The 21,666-nt window shown below is 32.9% G+C and overlaps 1 protein-coding gene across 7 annotated transcripts in view; it reads right to left on the reverse strand.

The window, feature by feature from the left end:
- Window positions 1-4,103: 4,103 nt before the first annotated feature.
- Window positions 4,104-21,666, reverse strand: part of LOC127710293 (beta-1,3-galactosyltransferase brn-like) — a 33,727-nt gene continuing 16,164 nt past the window's right edge. For 2 of the 7 annotated variants that reach the window (XM_052216086.1, XM_052216084.1), the window contains exons 3-5: window positions 13,511-13,602; window positions 11,306-11,443; window positions 4,104-7,258 (exon numbers count right to left, since the gene is read on the reverse strand). In XM_052216086.1, coding sequence (XP_052072046.1) covers window positions 6,301-7,258; window positions 11,306-11,443; window positions 13,511-13,551 — 1,137 coding nt within the window. In that variant the 5' untranslated portion in view covers window positions 13,552-13,602 and the 3' untranslated portion in view covers window positions 4,104-6,300. The remainder of the gene's footprint in view (window positions 7,259-11,305; window positions 11,444-13,510; window positions 13,603-21,666) is intronic. The other 5 variants (XM_052216090.1, XM_052216089.1, XM_052216085.1 and 2 more) reach the window with 4 other exon arrangements.

Below are 21,666 nucleotides of genomic sequence, written 5' to 3' on the forward strand. Positions count from 1 at the left end.
AACAGTAATTTTTTTTCTGTACGGCGAATTGAAGGGCGTTGTACGGCGAATTCCAAAATATGAATAACTATGAAGATAATAACAAGAGTGATATGGTGAAAATATCGACGCGTAACAAGATTACAAATATGCAAAATAAACTACATAGCAAAAGATATCGTAAAATATATGCAGTTAATTTTAATTTATTATTTCAAATCTCATCAATGCGTACCCTTATTGGATGTTGTGTTTTGAAAGAAAAAAAAATGGTTACTTTAATCTAATCATTATTAATTTATTCATATGCCTTTAAATTACTGACAACTGTTGTCTTATTTGTTGTAAGGGCAACCTACAACGACTATTATATTACAGGCTCCTGACTAAGGACATATAGAATATGGTGCGGTTTAACATGCTTGTGAGCGCTCAAATCTCCCCTCACCTAGGACAGTGAATAGCACAACATAAGAACAAACCGGTTTTTTTTTTAAAGAAAAAAGATATTTAATTAGTAATTTAGTTTAAAACTGTGTTTAAATCTAAATCTATATTTTGTGACCTTGTCCTTGTTTGACAAACTGAATGTCTGTTTAAAGAGTATATGGGGAAGACATTTTTCCAAATAAACAATACGATGATACATGGGATAATCAAAGTGTAAAACGAGTCATTCTTAAGTGTGTATAAAAATATTTTCTCACAAGGTTAACAGAGTTAAAATAGAAAAACGATAACCGATTTCTAGTTTACATAAAATGTGAGGGTAAAATATCATTTGAATTTGCTTTACTAAGGACAACTATCATTTAATTATACTAGTAGCCTGTCAAAGACACAACAAAAATGTAAAAGAAAGTCAAAAACATTTATCCGCTGTCGTATGTTTCGTATTTAAATTGCAAACGCTTAATTAATTTATTTTTTTTAATATCATAATTTTATGACTGGGAGAAAAGATAAACTGATTTTCTTTTTTTCAATGTATTAAAATTGACTACCTTTCATTGCATCTCATATCTGATGTAAACTCGGATATATAAGAAATATAATGCATAATTAGGTATTTGAACTTATAGCGCTATTTCTTGAAAAGGACGGCATATTGTTTTTAAACTAGCAAGTTTCGATACAGTTGGAAAACAAGTTGCCGTATAGCACTGTAAATCTGTAAACATGAGCAAGTAGCCGTACCCTAGGCTTGATTGGTTTTAACCGATATTCTTTAGAAAACATCTTTTTGATAGCGAATTTCAGTAAATATGATGACACACTATCATCATCTAAAAATTTGTCTGGAAAAAGAATGAAAAACAGTTGAAAATCTGGCCAGCGGTACGTCAGAGGGCAATTGACCTCGAAATTTTCTGATACCAAGTGCACAGTTTTGAAGTATAACACACAATTGTGTCTTTGTTTGTTACTTGTTGGCATAAAATATTAAAGCACTATCTATCAGAAAATCGTTTCATAAGCGGTAACCTCATCAACATGGTAGAAATGGTTTGAATTAAAGGATTTCTTACCTTGTTTATTTTTTTCTCCTTTCTCTGATCTTCGTTGTTCCAAATTTCCGGTGGCGATGATACACAGTGAATATTCTTTGAATCTTCTCAAAACAAACGAAGCTGTACAAACAATGAATGGTAGAAATTGTCAGCAAAGGAAACTGCACAATTTTTTAGATAAACTATCAAGATTATACAATAAACGCCAGTCATTTTATCAATTGCTCGATTGAAAATGCCATGGTATTACCGGTAAAAATCAAACTTTTTCCAAACAAAACCCCCAGAAGAAGACAACTGTATGTGATCGGTTGTTATTTAGGATTTATGTGAATTTTGTATTGGTAGAGAACTCGTTGAACTGCATTTTAATATTGAAAAAAATGATATTCATTACAATTATACTTAGAGTGAATCATTTAAAATCGTAAAATAGATTTATGAATGTATACAATGCATAACAAATAGACATAAAAATGCATTTTTTCATTTCAATTTAATTGTAACCTCTCCAATACCTGTCCTATGAAAGTTGTTTAAAACGCATGTTAATGCTATGAATAATTCTGTTTAGTGACATAAACTTTATATGGACTCACTGGATTGATTTTAAGTCTTGATGAGTTCAGTGACAAAACGGAAAACGGATAAAATACGAGTAACGTCATGATGGCGTCATGCAACAAAAGACCTTCCTCAACAAATATTCGTACGGAGAAATTTCAAAGTGAAAAATCTTCTTTTTTTTTTTGGCAATTTTCACGTGCATGCTATACATTTATACTTCTATTTCCCAATTTTTTAATCGATTGGATATTTGTAACTGTTATGCTACATTTATTATTTTTCGACATTCAGATGCAGATCAGCAATATAAAATTTGAGGAGATATGAATTGCCAAAGAGACAACTATCCACCAAGAGACCAAAATCAGAAAGATGTGAAAACGTTTCTTATAGACTGTTTTTGACGACTTTAAACTAAATTCGTTGGACGTGTACTGATAATGTTGATACTTAAGTCCGGGAGAACAAGTTATTTATGACGTTGTTATTAGCTTTGAACAAGCTTTCAGTAACTGCGAGTACTTTTATTTTGGTGCTTTGTGTTATTGTTTGATGTTAGTTGTTTTTGTGCTTCGTACCGATCTATTGAGTTAAGCTTTTCACAACTAATTTTCCAGTGTTTTTATGTTGTGTTGTTAAACCACTGTAACAGGTTAGAAGGAGGGTTGAGTTCTCACAATCATGTGTAACCCCGCCACATTCTTTATGTACTTGTCAGGAGCCTATTATGCAGTGGTTGTTGTTGATTCATGTCTGTCGTATTTGTTTTTCGTACATTGCATTGTTATAAATTTGCCGTCGGTTTTCTTGTTTGAATTGTTTGACATTTTTCATGTCGGGGCCTTTTATAGCTGACTATACGGTATGGGTTTTTTTCAAAGTTGAGGGTCGTACATTTAGGTATATTTGCTTAAGGTTCATCATAAACTTTTAGCAAATATGGCCGTATTTACACTACAAATTTCACTCTAAGTACAGACAAACCTGTGCACCTGGGAACTATTTGGAGCATGGCTGGACCAAGATATATAAAATTTAAATACATTTTAAGTTTCAGAACATTAAAAACTTAACTTGATTTTGCTATTCATTTTTTTTTTGGTTCCTGCGAAAAAGTGCCAAAATAAACTAAGTTGGGAAAGAGGTTTTAAATGAAGCTCCCCTTAAATTCACAATAGATGAACAATAGACATCTGCAAGCAATAGGTGATTTAAACTGTGTAACTGAGTGGACCGTATCAAATGAAACTAGTATGTTAGTTTAATTTGCTATCTCCTGCAGACTGGAAAAAAATGCACATCAAAATCCAGGTATTTTTTTAATTTTCTGAAGCATAAACTACATATAACTTTTATATATCTAGGTCCTGCCTTGCCTTAAAACTTTCCTAGATGCATCAGTTTGTCTGTACTCTTTGTAGATTTTGTGGTGTAAACACGCATATTTTTCAATTCCTTTTGATGAACCTTAAATCCACGTAATTTGATTGCTTGTTGGTTGTCTGTTGTTAATGTCCAGTTGCAATATTTCATGCATCTTCCAGACGATGACCACTGGTGGAAAGTTGTCTCATTGGCAATTATACCACATCTTCTTATTTTTACAGAAACAGTTCCCTCTAACAATGAGCAAAACTCATACCGTACAACAAGCTATTAAAGGCTCCGCGATGACAAAATGTGAATTTAAAAGAGAACACCAACGGCCTGACTTTATACAACAACAATATTCGAAAAAAAACAATATGACAAAACAGCAGTAAACTATAACCACTGCATGACCGGTCAACGACTTTGGACATGCACATAAAGACTATGGCGGTATTAAACATGTTTGTGAGCGCTCAGTCAATTAACAAACAGGCTTCGAATGTTCACAGAACATTAGTATTCATATTTTTATATGTTGTCTTGCATATTTACAATCGGGGTTCAAACTCTTTGTAGTTTGTTCATAACTGCAAAAACTGCATAGCGACTTCACAATTGACCTTTCTGTGCTAATGTGTTCAGAATATTTTAGCGAGTTACAAAAGCAAGAACAAGTAAAATTGTAAAACGTTTTTATTTTTCTTCAATAGCATATGACATAAAAACAAAACATGTCAAATGTCAGATAATGATGTATCTAATACCTTAAACATATTTGGATTTCACTTTTCTTGACTGTCTTAAACACAAATCAATTCGAAAAATAAAACTTAGATAAATAAAACAAAAATAAAAAAGATACAAAAAATATAAGTATAAAATAACATACATGAACATAGTTACATTGTTTTATTTTTAATAAACATGCAGTATACTCCTTTATATTTGTTCCAAGTCATCATTTAGAGAAATTATCTTCAATAAGGCTAACACAAATATAGTTATGGTTCCTATCTCCCTACTAATCGTAAGTTTTCATGACCACTCTACATAAGACATTTTATGGAATTTTTGGTTTAGCATCGTTATGTCCAGACAAATTTGGTTATGTACCTTTAAAGTCTAGAACATTTTCCTAAATATATGTAGTCTATGTAAATTATTGAAAATAATCATTTACATAAACAACCCTTTTCTGTAAGGAAGCCGGACACTAGTATATATGTGTTTTCTTGTTGATGCAATACCATCCAAATTGGAACTGGGCCAAACAATATTTCATAACCCAATTTTTTAGAATTTTGATTTCAGATAACACATCATGGCTTCCGACTTCTCTTTTGATAGTTAGTTTTGTATCGCTCAGTATTACAAACATTCGATTATTCAAAGTGCTTATATATACTTTTGGTGATTGTTTTACTTATAGCAAGTAACAGCCTTTTCGGAAGATTTCGATACAAACCTTACAAACATGGACTATTTTCAATATGAAACTTGACCTACATGCAATTAGTATTTAAAACTCTACGTATTAACCAATTATCCGCTTCACAATCTTGTGAGTTATAAGTAATATATTTAAAAGCGTATATCAAAATATTTGTTTCGCGATGTATTACAAACATTCGATTATTCAAAGTGTTTATATTTACTGTTTGCTGATTGTCTAATTTATATCCAATAACGGCCTCTTCTGAAATATTTGATAAAAACCTAACAAACATGGACTATTTTCAATATGAAACTTGATGTACATGCAATTAGCATTTATAAATCGTATATTAACCAATTGGCCGTTTCAGAATCTGATTAATTATGGGTAATATTTTCTTAAGTGTATATCAAAAAGTTGTGATTGGATTACGTCCTAAACAATGGAATTTAACCAATGACGGTACGTCATTTTCAATTTGGAGTTCGAAAAATGAAATTACCCATAATCCTTTGTATTATGAAACGGCGAATTGATGACAAGAACTATTTGATACACTACTGAGATTATCGTCTGCGTCCCCCCGCCACACTTTAGTTTTGTAGCTGTTTCCAGCCGTCGATTATTGAATTATAAGATTTATAGTCTGGACTAGATAATTTATCTTTCAAATCAGAACCGGAAGTATAATATGACATAAGGATACTCTTCTAAGCTTATAAACCATTTAGAAGATGTTTCTCCATACGGTCGTGCAATTATAAATGTGTAGCTAATGATAGTTTTTTTTCGGTAGTTCCAATATTATCAATGGCAAGCATTTTCCTATAGTCTATGTAAATTATTAAAAAATCATTTTACCTAAACTACCCTTTTGTTTTCTATCAGGAGGCCGGACATTAATATTTTTGTCCTTATTGGCATGATGATGCATTATCATTCAAATAGGAACTGGGCCAAACAATATGTCATAACTCAACTTTGGAGTAATTTGATTTCAAATAAAAATATCATGGCTTCCGACAACTCTTTATATAATTAGTTTTGTTTCGCTAAGTATTACAAACATTCGATTATTCAAAGTGCTTATATATACTTTTTGCTGATTGTCTTACTAATAGCAAATAACAGCCTTTTCGGAAGTTTTTGATACAAAACTTAAAAACATGGACAAACATGGACTATTTTCAATACGAAACTACCAATTAGCCGTTTAAGAATCTATTGAATTCTGGGTAATATTTTCAAAAGAGTTCATAAAAAAATTATGATTGGCTAGTAACGTATGGAAATTAAACCAATGAGGTAACGTCATTTTCATTTTGGAGTTCGAACAATGAAATTACCCATAGTCCTTTGTATATGAAACGGCGAATTGATGACAAGAACCATTTGATACACTACTGGGACGACCGTCTGCGTCTTTTTTCCCGCACTTTAGTTTTGTAGTTGTTTCCATCCGTCGATTATTGAATGATAAGATTTATAGTCTGGACTTGATAATTTATCTTTCAATTCAGAACCCGGAGTATAATATGGCATAAAGCCACAATTGTGTACAACGTTTATCTTAAGTAGCTTAGAAAGGATTCCTATGAAAACATCTTCCATTCGGATAATTCTGGTGAAAGGAATGGAATATGCAAGACTTTTGACTACTTTCATATTCGTCAGTAGTGTTCCTCCAATTATATATTGCGGCCAATAATCGAAAGGATATTCTTCTAAGCTCGTAAACCATTTAGATGATTTTTCCCTATACGGTCGTGAAATCATAACTTTGTAGCCAATTATCGTTTTTTCTGTAGTTCCAATATTATCATTGGCAAACTGAAGCAAACGCCTGGTATTAACTAGACGATCATCATCTAGAAAATGCACATATTTGGTATTTATTTTACGTTTTACTAACCAATCGATTGGAATAATCGTTTTATATACTAAACTATCGTATGTGTCCTTGAATCCAAGCTGGAGAATATCGCCATATTGTTCATATTCAAAATCAACGAACGGTTGAAAACTTTCTAGATATCCTAAAACGAACAACGTTTTGACACGTAAATTTTTCTGGGATCCCCAAGTGTTCCGAATGGCAACCCTCTGGCCAAAATTGCCCACGAATGACTTGACAATAAAAACCATATCAAAACTATCACACGCTTCACTTCTACAAAACTTTGTGGACGGGTCTTTCTTTATGACATAATGCTTAGTAACATTGTTCAATGGATTTTCTGCTGTCCGACCAGTTGTCTCGATTTCGTCAACAACATCAATTAAATTGTTTAATGGGTATGTAAACTGAATAAGGTAAATCTTTTCTCCGGTTGACCATCTTCTCAACACCAGCAACACAAGCAGTGTGCAAAATATCCACGGCCATTTTTTAAATCTGAAAACAGAAAATAATATTAAACATGTCAAGGTCATAATTAAAATACGATCTACATATCGCGTCTTTTTTGTCGTTATGTTATCTGTCTTATGAAACTTGGTACCTTCTTAATATATCATTTCTCATAATTATATTCAATATGCTCAGAAAATATGAACATAAAAGAAAAGTTTTCGCTGGCAAAGAAAATTAATACTTAGTCATAAAATAATCTATTTATGCAGTGATTTCAGAATTGTCTATCGCTTTTTAGACTTGTTTAGACTTGTTTAGACGTGGTGACTTACATGAAAATACGGATATTGTGTTATTGAAATTTGCTGTTACACGACTCGTGTAATCTATACTATTAAATGAGAAGACCTCATTTTGTGTGTCGCTTCTCTTCTTTGCACAATAAATTAATCATCATGCATCTGTGTCCTATATGTACCATGCATAGTCGCATTTGTCATGCTCGCTTATGATTATTCAGTTTGGGTCATTTTGGGAGAAAAACAAAAAAAAGGGGTCCGAATATTGTTTCCGTCATCGGACGGACTTTTAAGTCATGGACAAGACTTCCGTTTAGGACTGTTTTTAAAATTACACATAATTTTCATCAGTACTTGGGGACAGGACAATTATTTTCGCGTTTTTCTGCATACCATGATCATACATATACTATAAATATAGTGTATTTGCTATTTACTATCAATTCAAAGTTTACTATCCGCGGCTGTCACTGATATATATTATAAAGAGAGTCTCTATAATGACTATATCGCCTAAGATAGTATTACAACTTGGAATTGATAGTTAATAGCAAATACACTTTATTTATAGTATATGTATGTTCATAGTATACAGAAAAACAGAAAACAAAAAATAACGGGCTTTGGAAAAAAGGGGGAGGGCTAAATAAAATTGTCCTTTCACCAAGTACCTATAACTTTTGATACCTCTCCTGAAATTCTCCAGTCATAAAATCTTTTTACAAAAACTCATCTTTCAACAGTTTACATACTTTCAACCACACTCTAAATGCCCGCGATTTCTCGGGTGTGTTCTAGTTATTCGAAATTAAGGAATATGTCTCCCTCCCTGATGCAAAGCTCTGATTCCTTGCTAGGCTTTGGCCATTTTGGTTATTCAGCTCATGTTTTTTAATAAGGTTTGGGGTTTTAAATATTTTGGCCTCGATCATCACTGAAGAGACATTTATTGTCGAAGTGTGCATATGGTGCAGTAAAATTAGTACCGTTAATGTTATCACATATTTTGAATTCAAAATCTTAAAATCTAACAATTTTGGTGGTATCATTGCACAAAATTATGGCTGTGATTTATTAGAAGATACAATGGTAGCAGTAGAAAATACATCAGTTGATGGAGGACATATACAACATCACGATAAAAAAGAAAAAAAACAAATAATATTCAACAGTATTTTAAGGGGAAAACTGTATTGTATTTGAAGCTTTGCAGACGGCCGTAGGTAGTTTTTACTGTCGCAAATTGAGATTACCTCGCGACATATAGCGGCTCCCGTTAGATGAATTGCGTTTGGACCTATATGAAAAATTGTAGTTAAAGGTTCATTTTCGCCAAAAAAATGTATATATCTTATAAGAGATGCCTAGCTACCAAAACATATCATGTTGTTTTAATAAACATATCAGTTTTGTCTTTGAGAAAAGGTATTGCATTTCGTCTTCCTGCTATATGATTGTCATCAGATTTCAAAAGACGTTTCATGTAATTGAAAGTCTTTGGTTTTTTGGCATGATCAGTTTGGGGCTAATGAAATTAAATTTACACTTAAAACGAACCTCTTTTACAATTCACATTCATCAGAACATAAAACAAATAGCTAATTCAACCTATGGTCATCTTTGCCCGAGGGAATTCAAATCTTAGTTTTAATAATATTAAAATTGATTAATTTATCTTTCCTAATACCAGTCGGATTGCTAGTTTTTCTAATTTTCATTTACCAGCAGAATTACAATAGCATACCATGAGATAGACAATTCGACCAGCGGTATAATTTGATAAAAACGGTAATTTTAATGTATTATAGAAATTGTACTGATATATCATTATTCTATAATGAAGATGAGAAAGACAAAAGCTATTCTTACTATATTCTTACTATAATTTTAACTAGAATGCATGGGTTGTCGTGCTAAGCATTCCCCCACTCGTAATACAAAGTACATTTTTGTAACTTAAATGCGTCATTCATTTATAACTCAAGCCACAGCCACAGCAATAATTATGAAATTATTCTGTTGAATAGTTTTTTAGAAAAGTGTAACAAAAATATTTGTTTGCATGTTGAAAAAATCAAAGAATCGGCAAACAGAAAGTAGGTGTCCAACAGATCCAAAAAGATCTTAAATGTTACAATTCATCATTGGCAAGTTGATGACCAAATATGAAGTCATTTTGTTCCGTAGTACTGGAAAAATGTGTGACGAACATTTTGAAGTTCATTTAACATATTGAGCTGTTTAAAGTATCAGCAAATGGGAAGTACTGAAAGGCCCGATAAGTGCTTACACAATACAACTCATCACTATCAAGCTGCTGACTAAATTTGAAATCGTTCTGTTTAGTGGTTCCTGACGAAAAAGTAACAAAAATATTTGTTTGACGAGCGGGCAGATGGGGGAACGGACGGACAAGGATATTGCAATGTAGTCCCTATTTCAAGAGTTAGGGTATAATTACGGTATGGTTTTCTTTTTTTAATTTTGTACACCCTATTATATCCATATTCTTCAGTTCAATGACTTACATCTTACTATTTTAAGGAATATTTACTTCGCCACTGGCACCGACATTTGCAATACAGAATAACTTAGCCAGATCAATTCAAACATTAACTTCTGAAATACGAATGAAAATGACCTATTGGATAATAAAGTTGACCCATATATAATGTGTATCAAAGATTTAGAAAAAGATATAGATTTGATATAAAGCAATATTGAATCAAATAAAATAGGATGATACAGATAATTGGTTTAAGTTACTAATAAAAATGAAAACGATAACTCTTCTTAATAGAAAATAAAATGTATATACAACCGGACTTAACTGATTATCAGGCATTTCCTTTTTGTACGCTCATTCGATAACCTCCATGAAAAAGCTTCATATTTGAGTTGATATTTTACAATACATTTTAATACACTATACTTTGTCTTAAATGCAACTTATTGTATAGTTTACATTTCAGTTTTGATCATGACTTACTTGCTCAAATACAATACAGACTATAACATAAAGAAAAAGAATGTTTACCGATTTAGAAAAATAAAAATGAATGATTTTTGAAGGTTTAGGTTGTGTTAAGCAATATTTGCATAATATCGTATTTACGTACGTACGTAAACTGAAGACACATTACGAATATTCTTTTCAATGTGACCTAATGATTTTGTTCATCATTTTGCACCAAAATATCAATAAATGTTAAAAAAAGAGGCGAAAGATACCAAAGAAACATTCAAACTTATAAGTCAAAAATAAACTGTCAACGTCATGGCTAAAAAAGAAAAAGACAAACAACAGTACACAAAACACAACATAGAAAACTAAAGACTGAGCAACACGAACCCCAGCAAAGACTGGGGGTGATCTCAGGTGCTCCGGGTAAGCAGATTCTGCTCCACATGTGGCACCCGTCGTGTTGCTCGTGTTAGTACACAAAGCATGTAGCTTATTAACTGTTGATGGGTTCTCCTTGCACAAGTTGACTTCTATGCGACGGTTCGTCAATGACCTGTTAAGCGACCTAACGCGAAACCGATTTAGGTCAGGAATCTGTGCAGGTTAATCATCTCTCGTAAATCTTTCCCTAGTTGACTAGATTATTAATAAATGTAACCATTATATTGTTTAACCACGTCGCAAATTTTTCTATTAACCCAAAGGAAACTATATCATCAGATGTTGTTTGTACTTGTTTTTCTGTTATATTTATACAATATTTATTTGATTTCAGTAGGTTATATAATATCAGTAGCGTAAAATGGGGTTTCGAAATCAACAAACCCAACACGATTCTCAAACACAAATCTCTTGGTATGATGTAACAAACATCCGCAAACAGGAACCATAAATGATGTAATAAAAGTCCACAAACTGGAACCACCAGGAATGATGTTACAAAATTCCGCAAACAGGAACCACCTGGAATGATGTAACAAAAAACCACAAACATACACAAAAATACACACACACAAACACTTACAAATTCACAAATTCAACAAAAGAATACACGAATCCGGTCCCCATTAAATATCACGGAAGGGAACATGAACCACATCATTAACAAAACCCATTTATAAGCATTTCATGGATATTTAGCATTAATTTTGATTGATTGATTGCCTGATTTTGTTAGTGTTTTACGGCCACTTTCAGCACTATTGGCTATTTCGTGGTGGCAAGTTTTTATTCGGGGAGGCAGCCGGAGTGCTCGGAGGTAACCATCGAACTTCGGCAGGAAAACTGGTAATCCTGGTCATTTAAGATTTGAGTCGAACGTACCTGCTACGTGCGGGGCTCAAACTCACAACCTCAGTGTTGACAGACTAGTGATACAGTAGTAGAACTACTTAAACCACTCTGACACCGAGGCTCCTTTTGCATTTGATTATTAAAAAGCCATGGGATGTGCAAATATATAACCAGAGCTTATGTTCATAAGTAACTTTTATTGTAGATATAATTTTTTAAATTGTATTTTGGAACTAGTTTTCAGTAAATGCAAGTACTCTCAAATCGGTAATTTGTGTCTTTAATGTTCTTGTTATTTGTTTGTTTTGCTTTGTATCAATCTGACGAGTCTCGTACTTTTCAACTGATTTTTTTTATAGTTTGCTCTTATAGTGTACGTTTACACTACTGTCCCAGGTTAGGAGAGGGCAACCACAAACTTGTTTATCACCGCCACATTCTGTATGTGCCTGTCCCGAGTCAGGAGCCTGTTATTCAGTGGTTGTTGTTTGTAGCAGTATATCATATTTGTTTTTCGTTTGTTATTTTGTACATAAATCAGGCCGTTAATTTTCTCATTTGAATTATTTTACATTTTGTTATTTTGTTTTATAGCTTGCTATGTGGTATGGGCTTTATTAATTGTTAAAGGCCGTACATCGACCTATAATTGCTGACATCTATTTCATACGGTTCCTGATGGATGGTTGTTTCATTACCGATCATATTTCTTCTCCTTATTTTATATTTGTAGTTAAATATATTTTCAATATAGAATAATTTATTGTTGTAATAACTATCTTGTTTATATGTTTTTGAAAAACAAACAAAATATAAAATGCTAATGAATCTTTGTTAATGATGTGGTTCGTGTTCTCTTCTTTTGTTACATAATGCCAAGCGGTTCCTGTTTGTGTATTGTTTTTTTATATCATTCAAAGTGGTTCCTGTTTGTGGATGTTTGTAGCATTGTTCTTGGTGGTTCCAGTTTGTGGTTTTTTGTCAAATCTTTTCTTTGGCTTCTCTTTATGAATTTGTGGATTTTACAACCCCATCTAATACTACTGACACCTTACATTTTAGAAATACTAGTATTGTTTCTTGTCTTTTTTCATCCTGAATAACCATTATACAATCAATCAATAATCAATCAATTCCCCTTCTAATCATTTTAGCTTATGTCACAAATGTTCATTTTTGCCATTGTTATCAGAAAGAGTCGACGCGAGTGCAAAAATGTTCCTTGTGCTTTACTGGGATCTAAACGCGAACTCTGATATTTTATTAATATGAAGTTTTATTAATATCAAAATAATATTTTCCACAATTGACCGCGAAGGTATGTCTAAACTGCAACAGAATTCGTAATTTTGATATATTGTAAAACCGTTACTTTCTACATGTTAAACATCTAGCTTCTAACGTTTCTACGTATTTAAAAATCCCTGGCTTTCAAATGTTTGGGTTTTGGCGTTTCTCAGCGCTTCGGACGCACGAAATTTATAAAATGACATTTTCATTTAAATAGATTTTCTTTTTCTGTCAGTTATATGCTTTGTTTTTCTTTTTCTGTCAGTTATATGATTTGTTTTTCTTTTCTGTCAGTTATATGCTTTGTTTTTCTTTTTCTGTCAGTTATATGCTTTGTGCAAGGCATATTTACTTTTTGATCATGCGCTTGAGGTATCTATTACGATTTTTTTTTTCGTTGGAATATAAAGTAATACAAGCCACCAACTGTAATTGGATTTGTCCTACCTGTAACACAAGCCACCTATCAACATTTCCAAGCACCTCATCTGGAATTGAAAACAGCAACTCGTACCAAATACTTGCTGAAGACAAACAACCTACACATGAAAAAAGCAGTTGTAAGAACCACAAGTATAGAAACTTCACTAACATCAAGATGGTTTCAATAGACATCAAGGGTATAAAAGGAAAAAAATAAGAGTTACAGACTTATTTAACAACTGACAATCCTAATAAAGTCGCTCTACAAGAAATTGAAACTGACTCCATCACGATGTCAAACACGATTATACCAGAATGCTTAGAATATGATATCTATCGAAATGACAGAATTTGAAATGGAGGAGGCACAATGTCGCTAGTAAAAACTTGCCTTGGATCAGCCTTTAAGAAAGTAGAAAACGTATCAGAATCTACATCTACAAGGAAAACATCACTACATAGAAAGCTGGTACAAACCACCTGACACTCCAGCTGATAGTCTTTACTTACTTAATTACCAACTGGAAAAAATCAAATAGCTAGGAAAAACCCAACAGCCATTCATACATGTATTAGGTGATTTCAACTATCGCAAAGTAAACAGGCAACCTATCGTCAACAAAGACACTAATTCTTGTCTCTGCGATAGCGATTGACAAATGCTTATTGACATAATCAATGAAGCAAGCGCCGAAAAACTAGTGCTATTTTCAATCAGAGAAAACAACATACTAGATCTCGACACTTCTTGGTCAGTTCACAAACATTCACACACCGGATATACTTAACGATCAATACATAATTATGGGCACACTCAAATGTACATCGCCGAAAAAATCTAGACCTGAAAGAACAAACTATCAATACTCAAAGACTAAGAGAGACTACAATCAAACAAGGGAGGTCATTAAAATTTCACTTGTGACAAATATTTCAATGGTCATCAATACAACAGATTTGCAGAGGAAAATCATTAAAACCTTCAATCTATGAAACAACTGGAAGGAACTTACCAAAGAAAACATCAAAAGGTAAACAATTCACTTCCATGGATTAATAACAACATTAAGACCTGATAAGAAGACGTAACAAGATACATGCTAACTACAAGAAGACTAGCAGCATTAGACTAAAACAAATTGCAGGAAACTAGGCGATTGGTAAACAAGGAAATAGATATGGCACACAACACTTATTTTAACAACATTATATATAGGGGATATAAAATAAGGACTCGAAACCCTTTTGGAAGTCCGTAAACAACCAAAAAAGTTGACAAACAAAGAATTCCACTATTACTTTCTAAAGGAAACAAAGTTTCAGAAACAGACTTAGAAACAATTTACAATTATTTTAACACCACCCATTTCTAATAGATAAAATGAGAAAAATCAATCACCAAAAAGGGAATCGAAAAAATACTGAAATGATTAAACATTGCTAAGGTAATGGGCCAGATAATATCCACCAAGAGTGCTGAAATAACTGGCAACTGAACTCTCGGATGTAATGGTTCTCTTGTTTCAATAATCTAGGGAACCATACCAACTGAGTGGAAAAGCGCCAACATCTGCCCACTATTTAAGAAAAACGATAGATCAATCCCAAGTATTACAGACCGATCTCACTCACATGTATTTTATGCAAACCTTAGAACATATTACTTGCTGCCATTTGATGCAGCATTTCGAAAAGAACAACATTCTCAACAATAGGCAACATGCTTTCAGGAAACATCATAGATGCGAAACTCAACTATAGTGCCTAACAAGATTTTGTGAGGTAGACGAAATTGACCTTAAAACGATCGTATTGGATTTTGGTGTCCAAAAATAGGCAGATCGGACATATTTTGACTCTATTTACTGTCTACTTTTATTTGGGAATAATTGTAATTATAATATTATAATGAGACTGAAAAATTATTTTTTTGTTAAGATAAACAATAATTTTACCTGGCGTAGCCGTGCGTAAAATGTATTTCCGCATTTCTTTTCGAAAAATAACTTGTTTAATGGAATAAAACGTCTGATTTGTAAACTTTCTTTTTTTCTCTCTCCAAAATAGGCTATTAAAAAATGATTTATCTACTCTATATGTGGAATATTTTGTGAAAATATAAGAAGAGACAATTCTTACAGTTTCATTGATAAAAAATAATATGGACTCGTCCAGTATCCAGTTTGAAGGTCATTTAAGTAACTGTACACATTCATGCACGTTCTGGTTTAATCAATATCACTGTGTATCATCGCCACCAGAAATTGGGTACCTACGAAGTGGAGAGAAAGGAGGAAAAAAATAAACAAGGTAAGAAATCCTTCAATTTAAACCATTTCTACCATGTTGATGAAGTTTCCGCTTATGAAACGATTTTCTGATAGATAGTGCTTTAATTTGTTATGCCAACAAGTAGCAAACAAAGACAAGATTTTGAAAACTGTTCACTTGGTACCAGAAAATTTCGAGGTCAATTGCCCTCCGACGTCCCGCTGGCCAGATATTCAACTGTTTTTCATTCTTTTTTCCAGACAAATTTTTAGATTATGACAGTGTGACTTCTTATTTACTGAAATTCGCTATCAAAACGATATTTTCTAAAGGATATGGACGAACAGTAATGTTTTACTGTACGGCGAATTGAAGGGCGTTGTACGGCGAATTCCAAAATATGAATAACTATATAGATAATAGCAAGTGTGATACGGTGAAAAGATCGACGCGTAACAAGATTAGAAATATGTAAAATAAATTACATAGCAAAAAAGATCGTAAAATATTTGCAGTTAATTTTATTCAAATCTCATCAATGCGTACCCTTATTGGATGTTGTGTTTGAAAAAAAAATGGTTACTTTACTACTACATGTAGTAATCATCATTAATTTCATATGTCTTTAAATTACTGACAACTGTTGTCTTATTTGTTGTAAGGGCGAATTTTCAAAAGTTCAATAAAACACCGACCATTCATCTTTTGTGGGTTTATTTCCTTTAAATATAAATTCTAGTTACTGTATGTTATAGAGAACTAACTTGTTTTTTGTTGAAGTCGGGAAAAAAATGTTTGTCACGAGAAAAAAAACCCATGCCCCCTAAAAAAAGAACGGTCAGTGCCTAAATTATAATTCAATACAAAAAAAATCCGAAATGGATCGCCAACTTAGAATATTTAGTTCTTTTGTAGGACGTTTAACATCCAACCTACTATTACGACAGACTATACATGTGTGGTAAACATATATAAATAGTCAATATAAAAGAATAAAATACATCTTTTTATTTTCAAGATAGAAAAGTACAACTTTTTTATTTTCAAGTCTTTTTGTTTGGTCTAAATTAAAAGGAGTGGGTTGAGTGAGGGGTAGGGTGAGCGGGATATATTCGCCCGACATCTCTTTTTGTAGTACGTTTTCACGAATAAGACTGATATTGTGTCAAATAAAATGATATAATTCAATACAAGTTAGACTTGCAATTGCATTAACAGTTACAGCTGCACGTGGTTATCTTGTTTTCAATCACACCTTCTCTGTTTTGAAACTTACGAAATTGCTATTTGATTTTCTTGAAGACAGCAGGAGCATTATGAAGGATAATTAACTTGGCCGAGTAAGAACTGAAAATAAATAACTTTGCACAAGACAGATTAAAAATGCCGGAAACAAAAATGTACAAAAAGGTAGAAAAAATAAGGGAATAAAAGATCAATAAAAAAAAATCCTCGTGCCCCCCTCCTTTTTCAAACAAGAGTGCACACCCTGAAATTTCTCGCCATTGATGTTATGTTGAAAGTCTTATAATGTTTACTAAAAGCATTACAGAAACTTAACATTATAGAAAATCTATGACAATGAGGTCTGAGTCAGATAAATTGTGTCAGACAGACATATACACCTTACAACTTTTTTATACTACAAATATAGTTCACCTATTGTGTGAGCTAATTGAATAAACTGTTAACACAGAGATATGTCTCGCCTATTTGTTATTTTGATAATGCAAATGTTGAAATTAAAATAGCAATACTTTAACATGTAAGTCATGCAAATATTCAAAGTCAATGAACCATGACTGAAGGTACAGGGCTAAACAATCTCCATGGAAATGACATGTGCCAATGCTAACACAACTGCAAACCAAATACCATTGACTTTTCATAAGTCGTTCCCTTTAAACAAACCTAAACACAAACATTAACTTGTAAACTATGTAAAAGTTTCAAAGTCAATGAACCATAATTAGGGGGTGGGGTTATATAATCTCCATGGAAATGAAACTTGCAAATGCCAATACATTTGCATACCGAATATCATTGACTTAACATTAGTGGTTCATCTTGAACTGACCTAATCACAAACCAATACATGTAAACTAAGCAAAAGTTTCAAAGTCAATAGACCATGACTGAGGGGTAAGGACCAAATATTCTCCATGGAAATGAGATGTACTAATGCTTATACAACTGCATACCAATTATCATTGACCTACCACTAACAGTTACCCTTAAACTGACCTAATCACAAACTAATACATGAAAACTAAGCAAAAGTTTCAAAGTCAATAGACCACGAATGAGGCGCGGGGCCAAATAATCTCCATGGAAATGAGATATGCCAATGATTATACAACTGCATACCAAATATCATTGACCTACCACTAGTTGTTCCCCATAAACTGACCTAATCACAAACTAAAACATGTAAACCAAGCAAAGTTTCAAAGTCAATAGACCTTGACTGAGGGGGCAGGGCTAAATAATCTCCATGGTAATGAGATGTACCAATGATAATACAACTGCATACCAAATATCATTGACCTACCACTAGTGGTTCCCCATAAACTTACCTAATCACAAACTAATACATGTAAACAAACAAAGTTTCAAAGTCAATAGACCTTGACTGAGGGGGCGGGGCCAAATAATCTCCATGATAATGAGATGTGCCAATGCTAATACAACTGCATACCAAATATCATTGACCTACCACTAGTGGTTCACCATGAACTAGACCTATTAATCACAAACTAATACATTGTTGACGCCGCCGTCGTCGCCGACGCCGGAAACAGCATACCTATGTCACGCTTTTTGACTCCGTTAGGGCGAGACAAAAACAGACCAAAACACAAACCTTAACAATAACCAATGAACCATAAATATGAGGTCAAGGTCAGATGATACCTGCCAGACAGACATGTGCACCTCACAAGTTACAAGAATACCATACACCAAATATAGCTGACCTATTTTATTAGTATTTGAAAAACAGACCGAAATACAAAAACTTAACATTGACCGTTGAACCATAAAAATGAGGTCAAGGTCAGACGATACCTTCCAAACAGACATGTATACCTTACAATCATTCCATACACCAAATATAGTTGACCTATTGCTTATAGTACTTGAAAAATAGACCAAAACACTAAAAAAACTTAACATTGACCAATGAACCATGAAAATGAGGTCAAGGTCAGATGATACATGCCAGACAGACATGTACACCTTACAATCTTTCCATACACCAAATATAGTTGACCTTTTGCTTATAGTACTTGAAAAACAGACAAAAACCCAAAAACTTAACATTGACCAATGAACTATGAAAATGAGGTCAAGGTCAGATGATACCTGCAAGACAGACTTGTACAACTAACAATCGTTCCATACACAAAATATAGTTGACCTACTGCTTATAGTATTTGAGAAACCGACCTAATCACGTAACTTTAACCTTGATCACTGATCCATTAAATGAGGTTGAGGTCAGGTGAACTCTGTCTGACGGACATGTAGACGTTGCAAGGAACCCATATACCAAATATAGTTATCCTATTACTCATAATAAGTGAGAAATTCACATGACAAAAAAACTTAATTTTTTTTAAGCAGTCACTGAACCATGAAAATGCGGTCGAGGGCAATGAACATAATATTTTATGATTGACGGAAACCTTGTAACATAAGGTATCTGCATACAAGATACGAAGCATCCAGGTCTTCTACCTTCTGAGATATAAAGCTTTATACAAATAGTTTACGCCGCCGCCGGATAGTAATACCTATGTCTCGCATACTACGAGTTTCTTCGCAGGCGAGACAAAAAAAATCATATGGTCTGGTCGTCCCTTTGTAATGATATGAAACTCGACCTATTTAAGCAATTATAGGTCTCCGTACAGCCTTCAACAATGAGAAAATCCCATACCGTATAGTCAGTTATAAAAGGCCCCGTCTGATATATCTGATATGGTCTGATTTATAACAAAACGACAAACGAATAACAATATGACAGCAACCTACAACAACTACTAAATTACAGGCACATATAGAATGTGGTGCGGTTTAACATGCTTGTGAGCGCTCAAATCGCCCCTCATCTTGGACAGTGAATAGCACAACATGAGAACAAACCGGTTTTATTTTAAGAAAAAGATATTTAACTAGTAATTTATGTCAACTGTGTTATAAATCTAAAACTATATTTTGTGGCCTGGTCCTTGTTTGGCAAACTGAATGTCTGTTTAAAGAGAGCATATGGGGAAGACATTTTTCCAAGTAAACAATACGATGATACATGGGATAATCAAAGTGAAAGGCGAGTCATTCTTAAGTGTGTATAAAAAGATTTTCTCACAAGATTAACAGAGTTCAAATAGTCTAGTTTACATAAAATGTGTGGGTAAAATATCATTTGAATTTGCTTTGCTAAGGACAGCTATCATTTAATTATACTAGTAGCCTATCAAAGACAAAACAAAAGTGTAAAAGAAAGTCAAAAACATTTATCCGCTGTCGTTTGTTTCGTATTTAAATTGTAACCTTTCATTGCATCTAATATCTGATGAAAACTCGGATATATAAGAAATACAATGCATAATTAGGTATTTGAACTTATAGCGCTATTTCTTGAAAAGGACGGCATATGTTTTTTTTTAAATTAGCAAGTTGCCGTACACTTGGAAAACAAGTTGCTGTAAAGTAAATCTGTAAACGTGAGCAAGTTGTTGTACCCTAGGCGTGATTTGTTTTAACCGATATTCTTTAGAAAACATCTTTTTAATAGCGAATTTCAGTAAATATGATTTCACACTAACATAGTCTAAAAATTTGTCTGGAAAAAGAATGAAAAACAGTTGAATATCAGGCCAGCGGGACGTCGCAGGGCGATTGACCTCGAAATTTCCTGGTACTAAGTGAACAGTGAGTATTGAAGTATAACACAAAATGATGTCTTCGTATGCTAATTGTTGGCATAAAAAATTAAAGCACTTTCTATCAGAAAATCGTTTCATAAGTGGAAACCTCGTCAAAACAGTAGAAATGGTTTAAATTAAATGATGTCTTGCCTTGTTTATTTTTTTTTTCTCCTTTCTCTCCGCTTCGTAGGTACCCAATTTTCGGTGGCGATGCTACACAGTGAATATACATGCATAAAAAATAAACAGTTTGAAGGTAAACTAAAAATAACTTATTAATCCAATCAAATTGCGTAAGATTCATTAACAATGACCTGTCCACATCATAATAAGGAATAGGGGTAAACTGGGTAGATAGAAAATGACAGATATATTAGGTTATTTTTTTGCAATAACGAATTTGTCAACCAAAACTTTTGCTATCATTTCAAAAACATGTCGTTCTGTATTGGTACAGTTTTCGGATCTTTCATTTGCGTATTTAAGGCAATAGAAAGTTTGGGCTTCAAAAGTCTACATAATTATTGACTTTATACAGAAAATTCGCCTTTTAAAACATCTATTGTTTCACAAATAATACATGGATACAAAGTAAAATCATTTCTTAAAACACTGCAAAACATTTAATTCTGATTGGTTTCGTGGTTTTGTCATTAAGTGCGTTCATTTTCAAATGAACCGTGGTATAGCAAACATCGAATTCCCTCACTAAATGTTATCACACACTATAGTAAATGTCATTCATGATTGGACAAGTGCCATCGATAACCTGCAACAAGTAGACATTTTCTTTAATTTTAGATTTTAAAAATGCATTCGACACAGTACCACACGAACTACTTAAAAAAAAACTCCACAAACATGGCGTACCAAAACAAAAACATCATTATAAATAAGAAGATGTGGTATGAGTGCCAATGAGACAACTCTCCATCCAAGTCACAATGTATAAAAAGTTAACAATTATAGGTCAAAGTA

This window comes from Mytilus californianus, unplaced genomic scaffold, assembly GCF_021869535.1.
Source record: "Mytilus californianus isolate M0D057914Y unplaced genomic scaffold, xbMytCali1.0.p SCAF_7, whole genome shotgun sequence".
Classification (NCBI taxonomy): domain Eukaryota; kingdom Metazoa; phylum Mollusca; class Bivalvia; order Mytilida; family Mytilidae; genus Mytilus; species Mytilus californianus.